Genomic DNA, 17,887 nt, shown 5'->3' on the forward strand with positions numbered 1-17,887 from the left:
ATATTGATGATTTAATTTTTGACTTTTTAAATGAATACAGATAATTTCATTTAGATGGGATATTTTGATATTTTTAAGACAAAAAAAATATAATGTTGTTATTAGGGCATTTCTATGTTATGTGCCTGCAAGAGCATTTATTAAAGGTACAACTAATCATAACGGATACAATGCTTGTGAAAGATGTACAGTTAAAGGAGCTTTTAGTATACAATGAGGATAAGAAAAAAGGAAACAAAGAACCAAAATTAGATAACTTTGATAAGTTCCCAACAGCTGAAGGCAGTATTATTTATTTTTAGTGAATTTTTATTTACGTTTATTAAGTTTGTAAAAATATTCAACAAAACATGTTTTGTGAAACTATTTTAATTTATAGAGTTTCAAAAGAGAGTGTTATATTTACTTACTGATTCAAGAAATGAGCTACGAAGCCAAAACACAGTGACCAAGCTTGCTTATTATAGTGAATTTATAAACCGAATAAGGTTTATTTCGTCAGTAGCTGAATTTGATGAAAAGGACAAGATATTAGATAACAAAAAAAAACACAATCATCATGGATGAGTTTTAATAAGGATTTTATTAAATATTTATATCCTTTAGTTTCAGAGCTTTTTTAACTTTGTGTCTACAGCTTTATGTCAAAACTTATAAAACTTATAGCTGTATATATTAGAACAATGGCTTCTTATTTGGTAATATAATTTCAATGGTTTAAGGGCAATTAATGTTTAATGTCTACAGTTTCATTTTCATTAATATGATTATAATACATTGTGAGCGAGATTAGGCAATTTTTACAACCAGATGCCATTCTTGGTGTTAACTTGTTATTCAGATCAGGACTGATTTTTTTTTCTTGTTATACTACCAGAAGATTACTAGACCAGGTTTACAAGCTCCTCCTATGATGAAATTGAGAGTTTTATATCCAAGCTTTCCTTCTCCAAGATAAGATTTAAGCTTTGCTAAAAAATATGCCTGTTCTACTATAGGATCAATTTAATGTCATGACCAGGACAATATAAAAATAAATAACATTTATGTATTGTTTTAGAGCAAGACTAAAGTTATTAAAATTTTTTAGCAGAACAAGTAAATTGAACTAAATTTTTAAAAATGACATTTGAACTAAATGTCATTTTTATCAGTCACTTAAAAATATATGATTATTTGTATAAAGATAATTAAAATTTCAAACCATAATATTAGCTTTACATGTTTTTTTTTTTTTTTTTGTTACATCAATTACAATTAATTGGTGTAAGACAAAATTCACAAAATAATACTGTGGTAATAAAAATAATTTTTGATTTTTGATGAATTTTAAGGATTAATTTATTTAGAAAATATTTGTTTGATAATGAGTTCAATTTAAATATTTGAAAAAAAAAGTTTTTATTAGTTTTCACATAATTAATTTTAGTTCTCTTATCTTTTAAAATTTAGAATATTTTCCAACAATTTTATGGCCTCCATGAATATGAAGGGTAAAGGTGCAAAAATATGCTTTAAGAGCACTAATTTATATGGTGTTGTGAAAGGTATACCTTTACAAGATATGTAAAACTTTTTCATTTTTATTTACAGCTTCTTATATTAAATACGATGGAGCGACTGAAACTTTAATTGATGGCATTTTGTCTGACTTCTTAAAATACGCTCCAGCTCGAAAAGATGGTGGAAAAGGAAAGAAATTAAATTGAATGTTAAAAATATTTACATATATTTCAATAAAGAAATATTTTCTTGTTGTCTTTTAATATTTTGTTTTCAGTGCTAATTCAACATTACCAAAAAAAAGACAAAACCGATCTGATATAATATTTTTATTTTTAATAAAAACGATGTGGTATAAAAAGTTGGTTTTAATATAATGTTTATTAGATGAAGATGAGGAAAGAATAAGTTACGAGTTAATTTTTGATCTTTAAAGTTGTTTGAATGATAATTTATTATTTATTGAGATGTTTTCTTTTTTAATTTTTGTTGCTTTTATATTATCAATCAAACTTAGATATTGTTGTGTGATGTTTTATAATATACCTTATATTATATTTTATGTTAATAATAAATATTATCTATTTTTGTTCAATATTCTGTATTACTCTTATGCAGGTATTTATATTTCAGCAACCTGGGATTCTGTTATTATTTTCCTTAGATGCCTTGAGTTATTTGATCACAATATTCAGAACTCTGCATAATAATAGAATAATAAATATATTAATAAAAATGAATTTAAAATATAACAAATTTATAAAATAAAGAAAATCTAATCTTTGGTAATAATGTCTACTAACATTATTATTTAGCAAGTATCATGGTTATAAAACATCAAGATTTAGCTAGTTTAACTGGGCCTGTTAGTACACTTATATTATCATCTCTTCATTTTTTTATTAGTTCATATAATATTTTCAAAATCAAATATGTGGAAAGGAGTTGTTTGGAATGAAGATTTACAAAGAGAAGAAAATGTAATCCATCTAATTGGATGTGAATATACATTTTATGACTATGCATAAATTCAAAATTTTCAACTTTTATTGTTTAAAAACAATAGAATCTTGTGAAAACGGCCCAACTGGCTAGACTATCTGTTATTATGACTATGTTTTTACCGTAAACGATTAAAAACGTTGTGTCTAGAACAACAGTAATGTTGCTTTAATCTTAAAATCACGGTAGTAAAGTTTGATTGGTTTATTTTAAGTCACGGCTGCGAATATTATTGGTTAATTTTAAAAGTTTTATTTTTACAAATTTTAAAATAATTTTAGCTATAAATTGTACTTTAAGCATAGTGGTATCATCTATGTTGATCCGGGACCGAGTCCTTTACTGAGAAAAATTGTTTTAATGTTTTTTAACTATTTTTAATTGAAAGCTATTATTATTGTTGTATATTGAAAATTACTTTGATTTTTATTATTTGATTTTTATAAAAAAAATCAGCCAATCAGAAATCACTACCGTGACTACAAGAAAAAAATTAAAGCGACGGTACCGTTGCGCTAGACACAGCCTAAACTTTAATTGACATTTGGTTTCTTTTATTTTTATAAAAATAATTTAAAAATAACATAAGTTACTGTTATAAAAACAATTATATCTTTGAACACTAAGTCGATACAAATAGCTATTATGGCTTCAGTAATGTATTAAGATAAATACTTTTTGTTGTAATTAGGTCCATAAATTATGCCAAACAAACACTTCAAGATATCTTTATAATTATATTGATATATCTCCTGCAAAAGTGTTATAACAGACGCTTCGGTTGTTTATAATATTTTGCCATTATTTACGAATTCTATGTTTGGATAAATTAAATACCAGTAAATAAAAGGTTGTTCGGTTTGCCACTAACAGCCAATCGGATTTGTTTAAAATTATCGGCTTTTTTTTTTTACGAGTTTGTTAGTTCTATGCCATAGTTGCATTGAGTTGGTTGATTATCCGTTTAGATTGAAACCCAGATTAAAGTTTAGAACAAACGTCCATAAAAAACATAGAAATTCAAACGTATTTTAGACGTCAATTGAGGGTTATTATACGCATATAAAGCATTTGGAATTTGTATAATTTACGTTTAGATCTAGTCTAATAAACGTATATAAAGCGTTTAGATTTAGTCTAAATAAACGTATATTAAACTTTTATACCTTGCTAATAGTTTCTCAATAATTTGTATCCGATATATAATCTTATAAATGATTCAATGTAAAGTTAAAGAAACCTCATTATAATCTTTTTCCTTCTTTTTATAACAAATAGTAACAGTAAAGAGCAAAACGTTTCTACGTAAGTAACAAATCACATTTTACAAATGTTACAAGTAATTTTAATTAGAATATTATGACTTTTTTTGGACTGATGTGTAAATTTAACATAAAATCATCTTACTACGACAAATATTTAATTTAATATTGTCTTATATATATAAAAAAAAAACTTTGCACAAGTAAATTTAACTTTTGATGAATAATCTGAAAAAAGTAAACTTTTACTTTGGATGATTTTTTTAACGTTTTAAAAACACTGTTTTATAAAATTTTTTTAAATAGATAAAATCCTAAACAAAATAATTTAGTGCTTTTATGAACATAAAGGCAAAAATATTTGCAATAAGATCATATTTAAATTCAACAGTTTTATCGTAAACATAAATACTATATAAGCGCAGAGGCGTATATAGACGTATGTATACTGGGAATATACTAGATGTATGTATACTGGAAATGGGTACTAGCAAAGGTATTTGTCGATAAAACTGCATTTTATCGACAAATTTTTTTATTAGAAACTATATTTGAATTTTTACAGACAACATTCGATTAACGTGAACAGCAATTTAATTGGACTGCAAGAACTCCTACTATTATGGGACTAGCTAAAGAAAGATCAGAAACTGTTTAAATATGCTGTAAGTTTGTTAGAAAGTCTAACATTCATTATATTTGAACAAACTCGACCTTGCGCTTCGGCTAAAAGTATGAAATATATAGAAGTAAGATTAAAGCTGGGTTTTTTGGAATTTAAAAATTTTTAGCAAAGATGAGTTTTATACAAATGTAACGTAATGCAAACTAGCAAACATGACAAGTATCTGAAGAAGCCAACTGCATAAACTGAAGAATCGTTCTCAAATTAATTGATGCAATTAAACCTAATGGAGTACATGAGAAAAATCTAAAGGTAAAATTGCAGTATGCAGGTGAAGTTGGTTACAACATTAAAAATAAGCTCCAATAAAAAGTGTTCATTTATCTTAAAGTAAAAAAGTTACAGAAAAAAGATGATCATAATAATATCTTGTAAACCCCAAGAAGTTTCAATGAGCACTTTTCTGAACGAAAAAAAGTTTCTGAACGTAAACGCAACTGATAAAGTGAATTTTTTAATTTCCGTTTATAAAAAAAGGCAGCAAAGAGTGTCGTAAGTTAGAAAAAAGAAGATTTTTTTTGAAGACTTGCTACAAGAAGTTGAAAACTACCCCAAAGCAGCTACCTGTTTGAAAAAAACTGATCAAGAAACCTTTCAAATTTAAACACACAGTGTAGCAGCATTTGTGCATAAAGAGCTCTCAAAGTATTACACGACTTGCATTCACTATTTCAAAGTTAAATAAAACTGAATTTGCGCTATCTCTTGAGTAACAAGTAGCAAGGATAATTATTGGTTTAACGGACATTATTGACATATTTTATCAAGTTAGTTATTTTATTTAAAGTTTTAAGACTATTAACTGTAATTTAGTTGTTACTTGTTATTTGTAATTTAACTGTTTATTGTAATTGTCAAGCATTTAAAAAGTAAACTTGTGTTGCATTATTTGTAAAAATATTTCTTGTTACTAATTTTTCTTGTTCTATTTCAATTTTAGGATTTGTCCAAAAATAATGTAAAAATAAAATCGAAGTGGTTGTTGAAACCTTTTTTTACAAAATTATTTTAAACAAACCTTTTATACATTTACATAATGTTAGTTCACTGGTTCCAAAAATATCTTGTTGCATGTGCTTTCACCAAAACAAGATATTATGCAACAAGAATATCTGAACATTTAAACTGAGGAAAGTCTTCATTATCTAACAAACACCTCTTGGCATCCTTAAAAAAAAAATCCAACTAACTCCGACTCTTTTTCCGTCTTAAATCAAGCTTCTTCAAAATATGAGTTAATTAAAAAATTAAAAAAGGGATTTATATTTAGATAGAAAACCTTCACTTATTGCCCAAGGAAAGAGCTACATTATAACAATCGTAATTTAGATATTCTCCATCAAATTATCCACAAAGTCCAAAACTATATACATATAAAAAAAAATTAATTACTTAGTTTCTTTTATTTTACTTTTTAACTTTATTATCTATGTAATTAACTTATAGTTTATTTTTGTATTTATTTTAAAAAATTAATCTTTTGTTTTCATCTTTCAATTTAATTGTGTATTGGCGAAGTGTTGGCTTTTTAGTATTTGTTGAAAACGCATGGTCTTATCTTTACTGGCGAATTGTGGCTATCATCTGCGTACTTCAAAATTAAACACTTAATTGAATAGGAGGAGAAAAACAAAAGATTAAATTTTCAAATTAAATTAATAATAAAGTAAAAAAAACGTGCTAAGCTCATTTATGTTGCAGTGAAAGCAACATTGATGCGAAAAGCGGTTTGAAAACATATTAAGTGATGTTTTGCTATGCTTTGTAATGGCCGCTGTATCTTTATGGAGTACTATAAATTCATAAAAGAAAAAAATAATTACCGCTTTTGAAGAACTGTTTAATGAACTGTTTTTGTTTTTTTTAGGACTTAAAAAAGTTAAAACGATTAATGTTAAAATATGAACATGGTTTGGTGCAATGTAAATACTAAAGTATATATTTCATTTTTAACTATATATTTTATTGCAATTGTAAACGGAGAATTTAATTTCATTAATTTTCAATTTGTTCGAGAACCAGAGAAATGCCTTTTTGCACACAACAATATTAGGAAATTCTGGCACAATACAAGCGAATTAAAATGGGATGACGAACTTGCTTACGGTGCTACAAAGTGGGCAACTCATTTAGCATTAAAAAATGATAAACAACACTCTGATATGAATAACTACGGCGAAAACATATTTCTTATGAATGGTGACACTTCTTTACGGTGCATTGATGCAGTCTATGAATGGTATAAGTATGTTGTTAACAATAAAATTGTTTATTTATCTTGAACTAGGTTGAAGTGCTTAATACTCTTATATTTATTTTTATTTTTTTGTTAAATAGAGAAAGACAGAAAACACATTACGATTTTAATAATATCAAATTTGACCCAAAAGCTGGTCATATGCTTCAGCTGTTGTGGAAGACAGCAAAAAATGTTGGTGTTGGAATTGTAACAGCGCAGGGCAATATATGGATTGTTGCAAGATACACTCCAGGTCAAGAAGTGGAAACAAGTTATAAAGATTACATAAAAAAGCCAGTCAAAGGTATAAATCTATGAATTCACTTTAAATAAACCTGATAACTAGGGTTGGTATTATAATAATTATTTTAAAAAAATGATTAATGTTATAATAATTATTTTAAAAAAATTGTATAAAAATTTAATTTATAAATAATAATTAGATAAATCTAATTATTTTTAAAAAATTAATTTGGAATTAGTCTTTTTCCAGTGGTTTCAAGTATTGTCATTTCTCTTTTAATACATTTCAAAATTTTATGACTTACTAGTGGCCCTTAAGTTCTTTGTGTTGTAGAAGTTATATTTGATATCAATTCAGCTAATTCCTGAGCTTTAGTTTTATGTCTTATTGGTTCCACATAACAATTGGATTTAATATCAGACTCAGGTGCTGCTTCTACTTGCTCATGCAAAAATAAACGTATGAAAACATCATGAGCTAATTTTGCAATTTCATTTTTATTTGGGTATTTTAAAATCTTCTTTCAGGAAATCTCTCAGAAACAACAGCAAATAATTTTTTACCGATTTTAACGGGTGATGCGGAAGTTATCGGACAAAATAAAAACGTCAATAACTTATTTATATATAAAAAAACAAACTACTATTATATTTTTTTTAAATAAAGCATTTATCTTTTAATAAAAATATATTATTTTTTATATGAAAAATCACCACCATCTGCAATTGATCTCAATTTTGCTCTGACGCCTTCATATGCGACTGTAAAAAGTTTAAATCAATTTTTTGTAATTTTGGTTTAATGCGATCAATCAAAACTTGCTCTGTTGAAGCTTGCCAATCTCCCTCGTAAACCTTCTGTGCCAAATGCCCCCAAAAATTTTCAATTGGTCGTGCTTGAGGCACATTTGGGGGATTGGATTCTTTATCAACGTAATAGACATATTGGTCCATCCAATTTAGAGAATCTTTAGAATAATGAGAACTTGCTAAATCTGGCCAAAATAAATAGTTAAAGTCTCCATGATACTTGTGAATAAATGGAAGAAATCGTTTTTCTAAACATTCATTAATATAGATTGATGAATTGATCGCTACAGCCTTGGAATGTTGGAAACAATGGCTCGGACATACCACGGTCAGATATGGCTACCCACACTAATAATTTTTTTGGAAATTTCTCTTTTTCTATAAAACGAACACTTTCTGGGAATGTCTTTTTGTTGTTTGTGTAGTATCCAGAATTTCCAGGCATGCTGTCCCCTGCAAAACAAAAGTCTTTTTCGTCATCGATGACTACAAGCGATTTTGTGTTATAGAGTTGGTTAACTAGTTTCCTGCTTCTTTTCTTTGCCTTTATTTGTTGTTCTATAGTGTATTTTGGAGTCTTTTAATAACGTTTTCTATATTTAATATTAATTTTTTTTAACTGACGACCAATTGTCGATTGATTTACACCGAATTTAATACCTATTTTTCTCTGACTGACCCCTTTCGATTGTTGACAAGTCTCGTTAATTCGGCTTTCTTTTCTCTAGTCTAGGATGTCGGACGACCAGGATGCTTTCTATCAGAAAACGATTGAACAGTTTCAAGTCTTTTTAGGTTATCATATATTGTACTTCGAGCAAATCCTTCTTTTTCAAAATGATTTACGATTTTTTTTTTTATATTAGGTTTATTTACAAAAAACATTTTTAGTCGCTTTCGAAAAGATTCTCGTTCAGCTGCATTTAACCTCATTTTAAATAATTGTGTTTCAAATAATAAAGTTTATATTTTATAAAACGTTTATGCCTACGCATAAAACAACAAAAAGAATTATAACTTTAGAGGACTTGTACTTTGTTTTAAAAATTTTGGACTTCAAAGGTAATTTTGTGCAGACTAACCAACCAACCAAATAACTAACCAAGTAGCCGGTATCGTTGGACAAACCATACTTTACATTAATTTGCGCAAATGCATTAAATTTGCATGCCTGGGCCAGCAAAGAAAATGCTAATTCAAACATTTTAAAAATAGTAAGCAGTTTTTAGTCTAAGATCCTTTCAATTTAATTTTTACTTTATCAGAAAACAACGTTACTTTTATGAACGCTCTTTATCATATTGTATCTCCGATTAACTCCTTAATCACATATGTTAACTATTTACTTATTTTTTTCAACATCTTTGCTTCCAACAAGGCTGCAAGCAACTTTGTTAGAGTTGAAAGTTACTGGAAGAGAAAATATGAGTTTTATAGAACAAGATAATGATTGACAGACAACTTACTAAATTGCAAATAATATGAATCAGGAAGCAAGATGAAGGAAGGAAAAAAATTCCAAAGAATCGATGTTCGAGGAAAAAAACTAGACAAATAAGAGTTTTTGGAGCACTTTGGAACCGTCACAAAAAAGGAATAGGACTTAATTGAATGACGAGTAACACAAGAATGAATTTTAGCAGATGGCATAAGACGGGCTAGCTCTTTAGAGCAGTTCCCATTATTGTATTTGTAGAAAAGAGAAAGAGAAGCAACATTACGGCAATGTGACAATGGTTGAAGGTTGGCTGCAAGAGCAGGTCCAACTATGTTTACAATCCGTTTTTGCACCTTATCTAAAAGAGAAGAGCATCATTGAAATATCTGCCTCAGATATGGCAACAGTATTTCATACAAGGACGGATTTGAGATTTATATAGATAAAGAATATAATCCGTAGTAAGAAAGTGGCGAGCACTTTAAAGAGATGCAACCTTAGCAAATGCTGGTTTTGCAATGGATTTGATATATGGTTTCCAAAAAAGATTAGAAATAAGAGTTAATTCTAGAAGATGAAGGGTAGATGACTCATCGAGTACATTATCGTTTATAAATATAGGATGATCTAAATCATTGCGGTAACAACTGGCTTAATAAAATTGGGGTTTGTCTGAATTAAAATTCACCAGCCACTGTGAGCCCTATGCTGTAGCAGAAGTGAGATCCTTTTCAAGCTTAAAATACACCTCCAAGCAATCAGAGAGTGTTGGCTTCTTATCATGACAAGAATAAATAGTAGTATCATCAATAAACAATGCCACCTTAGATGTGAGAATATCTGGAAGATCGTAAACTTAATTTTAAAAGAGTATAAGGCTAAGGATTGAACCCCTGAAGTTGCAGGATATGAAGAAGAGTGCCGTCCATCGAGGACAACTTTTATACTACAATTGGAAAGGAAGGAATCAATAATCTTAAAGGTGTTACCAGATACACTGTAAGAAGAAAGCTTAAGTAGATGGCCAGCATGCCAAACTTTATCAAAAGCTTTAGAAATGTCAAGAGCGATAGCCTTAACCTCTCCACCTCTATCTAGAACGAGAAGATCAAAATCTATACTGATGTTCAGAAAGTAAGTTATTAGATTCAAGATAAGAGATTAAGTTTTTGTTAAGTAAAGATTCAAAAACTATGCTTATGAAAGAAAGATGGGACGGTAGTTGGACGAGTCAGATCGCTCACCAGAATTTTTGAATATAGGAATAACATATATTGCTTTCCAATAAGCTGGAAAACAAGACTCTAATAAGCACCCTGAATCCACGAAGTTATGCAAGAAGCACCTATGTCAGCAGGAAGATGACACAAAAAGCAAGTAGGTATGATGAACTTTGCAAGAGATAAGACTCAACAGAAGAAAAGTTACTTCAAAGACCACGAGTATTAGTGAATGATAGATTTAAAGAACTCGGTGATTACGATGTTTTTTCTATCGTTTTTGGTACTTTAATCATTTTTAAATTTGTTAAAGAGCTTTAATAAAAGCATAGATAGTACTCAGTACACTATTTAATAGTCCAAGCAACTGCCTCATTATTTTTATTATATTTCGAATAACGCCTGAATTACCAGTTTAAAAGATTTGTATATCATGTATATATAAGTATTATAAATAATTAATTTCAATAAAATGATTAACTACTTCAAACAAAAACTATTATTTAAAATACAAGGTACTGCAATCAAGGCAAATTTTTAAAGAACAAGTACTAAATAAAATTTTTAAAGTTAAATGCAGAAAATTATCAAACAAAGTAGATATAGAAGACGTCAAAGTTAGTGTTTAATTGATCAGTGCATTAATTTTTATTAAAATTATTTAAATTTAATTCAAATCTCATCCAATCATTTTTGTGAATAAATTATTTATGTTTTATTTATTATTTACCTGAATCGTCAATTAACTAAAAATAATGACCATTTCCATTAACACTTGATGAGATTTTTCCAGTTACCGCTACATAAAAAAGTCATTAAAAAGTCCTTTTAATTACTATTTTATTTTATGGATAATATATTAATTATCAATAAAATAATATATTAATTATCAATACAATAATTTATTTATTGAAAACCAACTTATATGGCCAGCTTGGCCAGGGGCAGACAAGCCTTAACTTACAAAGTAAACTAAGGCTTCAAAATTAAAAATACAATTAACTTTGATTAAACTTTGAACAATGTTATATGTATTTTTAATTTTGTAGTCTAGGTTTGCTTTGTAACTTAAGTTTTAATTGAGAAACTTGAAATGTGATTTAGCACATAAAAGTTGTAAATATGAAACTGAAAGATGTAATTGGGAACATGATAGTTGTAATTAAGAAAAGTTTATAATTTAGAATCTATATTATAAACTGTTCTAAATTACATCTTAAGTTTCCTAACTAAAACTTTCCTGTTTTCAATTACATCTTACGTTGTTTAATTACAAATTTTGTGTTCTCAAATACATCTTAAAAAGATTTAGTTACATCGTCTTTGAAACAGTTCACAGTGGGTCTGGTGGTGGACAAAAAAAAAGTTCATTATATTCAAAATTATATAATACTCCCTCCATTGCGAAATGCTGTTCCACTTTGCACTCAACGTAAAGAATTATTAAAAATAAATTATGTTTTTTATTTAATTTATTTTTCATATAAAGTATATATTATTTTATATAATAAAATATATATAAAATATATTATACTGTAAAAAATATTTTTTTTAAATTTTTTATATAAAAAATACATCTATATTAATAAAATATATATAAATATATTTTATAGTAAAAAATAATAAAAATTAATAACATAATTTGTTTTTAATATTTCTTTACGTTGAATGCAAATCGGTACAAATTATAATAGAGTTATAATTATAATAGCCATAACAAACAACTTTTGAAATACTGTGTGATTAAGTTTATAATATAAACTTTAACATACAGTATTTCAATTAAATATATTATATTTAAAATAATAAATATTAAAGCTTTGCGAAAAAAATATAAAAGTAAAAATCAGCATTATTATTATTACATTTAAAAATTGTTATCATTATTATTACATTTATAAATTGGCTTTAAAAATAACTTTAAAATAACGAGGTAAATTTTAAGCATTTTTTAATACTTTTAATTTGTACAAAAAGTGTCGCATAATTTGCAGAAGCTACGAAAATATCAAGTGCTTAATAATAATAAATGCTAATAAATGCATTATGTATACAAACTATTAAAACGATATAAATTGCGAATAAACTCTCCTTTTGGGTTTATTTAACTTTTAAAGATAGTGATTTTAATTTATACTATTTACTTAAACTTGACTTTCACCCAAACAAAAATATGTATTATTTTGTTTCTAAATTAGTTCAACATAAATCGTACTGTTTGCTTAAGGATTTTTTTGTTTTTTGCCGTAACCCCAGTCGGCAGCCAGAACATCTCCATAAAAGTAAGAGTTTACGCATGTTTCTGTTGCGTGTTTAAAACAACCTCAGGTAATATAAAAGCATTTAACACTTTAAATGTTTAATTACAAAAAATGATATTTGTGGCAAACTAATTTATTATGTGGGCGATCTCAATTTAGACCTGCTTGATTATGAAAAAAATAAAAGCGTCAGAAATGTTACCAATATTATATTTCAAAATGGTTTCATTCCAACAATTAATAAACCAACACGCATAACAAAAAATAGTGCTACATTAATTGATCAAATCATAATTAACAAATTCAAAAACATAAAAGTTAAGACTGGAATATTGGTCACTGACATTTCAGACCACTTTCCAGTGTTTATAATTTCACAAAAAAACACCAAGATAATATCAGGAAAAAATTAAATTAAAAAAGCGAATAATTAGTATTCCAAAGCCACTATAATGAAGCTTTCCCAATTATTAGTAAGTTTATCTAAATCAAATCTTAGCTAAATCCTTAGATAACAACTGGAATAATAAAGTCTTCAAAAAAAAAAAAAACGCTAATACGAAAAGTTTATTAAAAAAAGAACTTGCAAACGAAACATAATATAAAAACTACGAACGGCTTTTCGAAACAGTTATAAAGTATTTCAAAAAGCAATATTATACTAATCAGTTACTTAACTGCAAAAATTATGTACAAAAAATGTGGCGCATAATGAAAGAGGTGGTAGATAAAAAAATCATAAGTACTAATGGATTTCCCAAAAAACTCATAAATAATCGTGAAATTACTAATCATTCTTTAATTGCTAATTCTCTCAATCATGCGTTTGTTAATACGGGCCCAAGTTTGGCCTCAAAAATAAAAAATAGTAAAACTAGCTTTAAATCATACTTAACCTCTAATCATAATCTTATGGAAAATAATAAGTTATCTGAAAAACTACTTGATGCTGTAAATTTATTAAAACCAAATAAAGGTAAGGGAGTTGATGATGTAAGTAGCAATATAATAATTAAATCAACATTTTATTTAAAAAATCCGCTTTTGCACATTTTCAGTCTCTCTTTAGAACAAGAAATCTTTCCTGATACACTAAAAGTTGCAAGGGAGATACCAGTTCTAAAATCTGGAGATGCAACTTGTATCGCAAATTATAGACCTATTTCAATTCTACCATGCTTCTCAAAAATATTACAACATATTATGTATAAACTATTTCTTAGATATTAATAACATTCTTTATAATAAACAATTTGGATTCAAAATAGGTCACTCTACTGATCAGGCAATTGTTTATCTTGTTCATGATATTCTTTAATCTTTTGATAAAAACAAATATACTTTAGGCGTTTTTATTGATCTCAGCAAGGCTTTTGACACTGTAAAGCATTATATTTATAATACTGCGGTATTAAACACTCGAACCTTAAATAGTTTAAAAGCTACCTGTCAAACTGACAGCAACATATTTCTCATAATAACGGAAAAACTAACAACATGAATATATCTTGTGGAGTACCACAAGTATCTATATTAGGACCACTCTTACTTCTCGTATATATCAATGATATAAGCAAATCTTGTAATGTATTAGACACAATCTTGTTTGCAAATGATACTAATCTATTTTATGCTCACAGTGATATAAAAATGTTATTTAAAACTGTAAACACAGAACAACTAAACCTTGCTGAATGGTTTACAGCAAACAAATTATCTCTAAATTTAACTAAAACAAAATATACTTTTTTTCATTGTTGTCATGAACGTAACGAAATTCCATTAAAACTTCCAAATCTTTGAATTAACAATTGCGAAAAAAAAGAGAAGTATCATTAAAATTTCAAGGAGTACTCCTTGATGAAAATTAAACATGGAGAGATCATATAATATATATTGAAGGTAAAATATCACAGAGCATTAACCTACTTTATAAGACAAAACCTTATTTAAATTCAAGTTGTCTAAAGCTCTTATATTTTTCTTTTATTAATTCCTATTTTAAATACGCTAATATCTTAATTATGCTAACATTGCATGGTGTAGTACCAATAAAAATGAATCAAAAAAACTCTTTAATATACAAAAACATGCAATCAGAATTATATCCAATGAAAGTCGTTATACACCCTGCCAACCTTTATTTACTAAGTTAAATATACTAAATATCTACCAAATAAATATTTATCATCTTTTAATTCTTTAAATATTTATCATCTTGTTATTCTTTTTATTTTTTGATCCTTAGACTTTGGTATTGTAAAGTTTAATATTTAAAAAATAATAATAATAATAAAAATTAATTCATGATTTTATATTAAAAATTAAATTTTTCCGTGCTTTTAGAAGAATATGTTTAAGTAAATAGCGCTTCTTGTTTTTTTTTAATATATAGATGTTTTATTTTATACTTATTTTACGTTTGTTTATTTTATATTGTTAACGGAAATGCTTATTTTAAATAAAACTCTATATTTACGGAATTTATCAAGCAGCTTGGCGATAAGACATACGAGTCTTCTTTTCGCCCCTGTAACATATAAATTGTTATTAACATTCGGTTTGTATATATTTACACGGCAAAAAAAAAAAAAAAGGAATAGCAAGTGTCAAGTATTGGGTTTTATTTACGTGAAATAACTATTACTATTTACCAAAACACCAATTAGGATATAAATGGTTTCTCCTCAACGGAAACGCTGTATAATATTATTATCAGGTTTCCGTAACGAATGTGAAACCAGTAATAAAAGCACGCTACATATAAATTTGGTTTAAAAACCTCATAAAACACTAGGGCTTCTTATTTCCCGTAAAAATCTTATTACCGGGATTTCGGGACAAAAATGATTAATTTCCCAGGATAACGGATTAGGTAGCAAGAAAGAACTTATCCAATTAGGTAGGGGAAATGTGTAAATTCAAACAAATACAAATAAGAAAAAAAAATGCCTTTTTAATAATATTACTTTTAACAAAAAAATAAATACAAAAAAATTCTTAGAAACTAAGACTCTCAAAACAAAACAAATATAAACTTCAATAACATTATACTTTATATTAATTTTTAAAATAATTTTTTAAAAAACAAAAATTGTCAATAGCGCTATCACTTAACGATGACCGAATTTCATAATAAAAAGACCTGTTGCCGAAAAGCATATTCTAAATCGATTGATATCGGTGGGATAGTTAACAGAGCATTATATAATTTTTCTAAACTATTTGTATGCTTTTTCGTTGCATCAAAAATATCCGTTTCTTTTGTAATACTTTTAACGTCATATAATACATTATCTGGATTCGACTTAAGTTTGTAATGGCAGCATCCAATTTTTGATTGGTGTTAATTCATATGTTGTCTTTAAATTTGGTTCGACTGTAAACGACGTTTCTACCACCATCATTACTGCATTCTAATTCTTAAATTTCAGCGGAATTTCCACCACCATCAATATCCTCAACAAATAGCTTAGAAAATAATTTTTTAGCCGTAGCTTGAAGGACTGATTTGGAAGGCAAAAATAATACAGAATTTATGTCCAATTTCTGTTTATAATTTGATGGATTATTTAAATATTTTAGCAAGCCAACTGAACTTTTATTCCGTCTTTCAATAATTTTCTGTTGCACATACTGCAGCATTTTAACCGAAAAACAATCTTTATTTTTGCGCAAAACATCTAATATAAACACTAATACACCCTCTGCATCAAGTAGGGATGCATTGCGTTGGCCAAGTCTTTCAATTCCCAATTTAATTGGTTGTAACGCCGTTAAAACAGTCTGTACCACTAAATATTCATCCTCCGAAATATTGTTAATATTCTTGTGTTTAAAATCTATCAATGCTTTTAATATACATGTTTTAAATGCAATAAATCGCTCCAACATTGCAAGAAGACTATTCCACCTTGACTTTACATCCAGTGTTAACTTGAGTTCTTTATTGTATATAATTTTTGCGTATTTTTGTAAAATTCCAGTTTTGAGTGGTGATTTACGAAACATTCGAACAATTACTTATGTAGCCTAATAATTTGTCAGTGATCTCAACGTCTCGTAAACTTAATACATCGTTGTTTTGGCTCGACTGTAAATCCACTGAAGTTGTAAAATTGATTTCTTCGGACTCGTCATCTTCACTATTAATTTCATCAGAATTCTGACTGTCTGATGCATTACACTCACTGCCCGATAAATTTGAAATCACTGATTTTTTGTAGAGAACATCACAAACTGCTAAATGTAACTCATGTGCATAACAAAGTTGATGTTTCATCCCGCTAAATCTCCCATATTTTTTCATAACTGATGCACCGTCAGTTACACTAGAAATGATATGCTTCTTTGATGATAAATAAAATTCGGATAATTTATTTTCAACCATACCAATAATTTTTCAGCTGAAAGCGACCCAACTATTCGAATCATGGCCAAGTTCAAAAGCTTAGTTAATAAATGCACATTTAAATTCAAATAGCGACGATTTTTAAAGATTGATTTTGAAAGAGTGTATTCGTCCATCGAAATAGAGAATCTTGAGCTACCTTGAATTTGCATAGCCATTTCCTTAACCGCTCCTTGTTTTGCTAGATGGTATTGACTTTTTACCAAATTCATTACATGTGAAGGTTTTATTTGGCAATAACATTTCTTTATCAAATAAAGATTTTCTTATAAATTCAGATTTTGCAAAAGCATTAATAGAAAAGCCATCTACAGCCGCCAATGTTGAAACAATTTCTTTTATAGATTCTTTTTTTTATAAATGACGTAATTTTAGGTTGAGCATTTTCAACTCCAAAATTTGCGTCTTCGTTCGGCCTTTTTTCGTTGCTTCAATTTCGACTTTCTTGTGTAGATTTTTTAAATGACGAAGAAGACTTACTAAAAATCCTTTACACATTATTGTTGTTATACATATATTACAAGTGGCAGATTCTGTGTTTTTTCTTTTGTTAAATTTTGCCACGCCTTAGATCCACTTGACATAATGCGGTATATTTATTATCCTATTAATTAAATAGATTAAAATATACTAAAATATAAATATAAAACTATATTACCTACAATTAAATCCCAAAATAGTGTGCTGATAGCAGATTTACATAGATTTTTTTAAATTAGTTGTAATTACTAAAGATATATTTTAAACTTCACTTATTTGGTTTTTCATTTATTTCACTCTTTACTACTAACTACTTTCTTAACGTAACGTAAT

The 17,887-nt window shown here is 27.3% G+C and overlaps 1 protein-coding gene across 1 annotated transcript in view; it reads left to right on the top strand.

Moving 5' to 3' along the window:
• Positions 1 to 3,738: 3,738 nt before the first annotated feature.
• The window catches only part of LOC105843189 (cysteine-rich secretory protein 2), a 28,957-nt gene continuing 14,808 nt past the window's right edge, over positions 3,739 to 17,887 (top strand). Inside the window, exons 1-3 of the mRNA XM_065816815.1 lie at positions 3,739 to 3,810; positions 6,320 to 6,697; positions 6,790 to 6,995. Of these exons, the coding sequence (XP_065672887.1) occupies positions 6,354 to 6,697; positions 6,790 to 6,995 (550 nt within the window). The 5' untranslated portion in view covers positions 3,739 to 3,810; positions 6,320 to 6,353. The remainder of the gene's footprint in view (positions 3,811 to 6,319; positions 6,698 to 6,789; positions 6,996 to 17,887) is intronic.

The sequence above is a fragment of the Hydra vulgaris genome, chromosome 13 (genome assembly GCF_038396675.1).
Source record: "Hydra vulgaris chromosome 13, alternate assembly HydraT2T_AEP".
In the NCBI taxonomy this organism is placed as follows: Eukaryota; Metazoa; Cnidaria; class Hydrozoa; order Anthoathecata; family Hydridae; genus Hydra; species Hydra vulgaris.